Source organism: Dendroctonus ponderosae, unplaced genomic scaffold, assembly GCF_020466585.1.
Source record: "Dendroctonus ponderosae isolate FM_Combo_2020 unplaced genomic scaffold, Dpon_F_20191213v2 Dpon_F_20191213_3, whole genome shotgun sequence".
Taxonomy (NCBI): domain Eukaryota; kingdom Metazoa; phylum Arthropoda; class Insecta; order Coleoptera; family Curculionidae; genus Dendroctonus; species Dendroctonus ponderosae.
In genome coordinates, this window is record NW_026018508.1 from 1,984,716 (window position 1) to 1,986,356 (window position 1,641).

General features: G+C 34.7%; 1 protein-coding gene and 1 long non-coding RNA gene across 2 annotated transcripts in view; one reads left to right on the forward strand and one right to left on the reverse strand.

Annotated features, from left to right (window-relative positions):
* LOC125502375 (juvenile hormone esterase-like) overlaps positions 1-1,641 on the forward strand; it is a gene marked incomplete at its 5' end in the record, with an annotated part of 5,381 nt that continues 3,740 nt past the window's right edge. Inside the window, 4 exon segments of the mRNA XM_048664530.1 lie at positions 1-331; positions 600-817; positions 924-1,068; positions 1,345-1,517. Of these exon segments, the coding sequence (XP_048520487.1) occupies positions 1-331; positions 600-817; positions 924-1,068; positions 1,345-1,517 (867 nt within the window).
* On the reverse strand, positions 184-602 carry LOC125503762. The gene is made up of 2 exons (XR_007281046.1): positions 536-602; positions 184-467 (listed from the first exon to the last, which is right to left on the reverse strand). It is a non-coding gene; the product is annotated as an uncharacterized LOC125503762 (long non-coding RNA).

Here is a 1,641-nt window from a genome sequence, read left to right on the forward strand (position 1 = left end):
CCCAGCACAAAGTTGCCGGTACTTTTCTGGATTTATGGAGGTGCATATCGAGAAGGAAATTCTAGGAAACATTTGTATGGACCTGACTATCTAGTTGAAGAAGATGTAATCGTTGTTAGTTTTAACTATCGTGTTGGAGCATTCGGATTTCTTTCTTCCGCTGATGAAGCACTTCCGGGCAACAATGGGATGAAAGACCAACTTCTCGCGTTAAAATGGACACACGAAAATATCCAGCACTTTGGGGGAGATCCAGAAAAGATAACAATTTTTGGGGAAAGTGCAGGTAGCAGCTCTGTTGGTCTTCATTTGATCAGTAAAAAGTCGGCAGGTAAAAATAAAATAGCTRTATTTAACTAKGACAATTTCAGARGGGTTGAATGTATTGGGCATTTGAATTCTGCACGTTKTTTACTGCGGCAATAAGTCTACTGATTGTTTCTTATTTCTGCAATATTGTTCAATGTCTGAAACAATTTAATATGCTTTATTTTAGAACAATGTCYATTAAATATTTATRGTATATACTACTTACACGTTTTTCTTATTTCTATTTATACTTCTGATGCCTTCACTGAATAATCGGTTTTGAATTCCAGGTTTATTTAGAGGYGCAATTCTTGAGAGTGGAACATCATTAAATTCTTGGAGCGCCTACGCCGGCGCTAGAGCGGTATTTGACGGATTAGTCGAAGTGCTATCTGAAGATGACTTTAGAAATGATACCCAAGAAATGAAAGCTTTTTTAAAATCAAGATCAGTAGAAGAAATAAGTGACGCAGTCAACGCTCTATCCGACAGGCTTTCTGCCACCCAGGTACGATAATAATGAACTTAAATTTAATTTATTAATTTTTTACTTAAATAATGAATAAAGAAGATTTATTATTACATGGGAATGTAAAAGGAATATTTTTGGATAGCTAGTTCTCGTGCCAGTAATCGAAGTTGAAAATGAAGAGGCTTTTATAACGGAATCCCACTACGAACTGTTGAAGAATGGGGACTTTAACCAAGTACCTACAATAATTGGACTCTGTTCAGAGGAATCCCTGCTATTTTTAGGAGGTAAATAAATGCATCTAAAATATTTTTTTTTGTTCAAATTTTAACTCGAATGAATAAACTCGCGCTGGTTGCTCGGTAAACCATCGAATACGAATTTTAGTTAAAATGTTATTGCTTTTGCGTTTATTAAAACTTACAAATTTCATAAAGTGAAAAGTTCGAATACTCGTACGGCTTAATTGGACGTAAATTGTCCAATATGGTATACTAACTGATTATTTCAAGATACGTGTTTGGTTACATTTATCTATACATGAAAATATATACTGCTTGCAGATGTAGCAAATACGAGAGCATTAGGCCAATCTTTCGACACCTATCCAGAGGCAATTATTCCTGATAATTTAGATGCTGACAAAGAAGTGCTAGAAACTGTAATTGACAAAATCAAAAGTATTTATTTGGAAGAAGGCGAGCAATTTGAGGATAACTTGGTGGCTGTAACTCAAGTATGTATGAGAGTTTTATAGTAAGATACTAATTGCAGAAGAGTGGTCTGGATGAAAATTAATTACTTGAATATCAATGATTAATCAAATGTAATTGTTGTACACTTTCATGCAAGGGCGGATC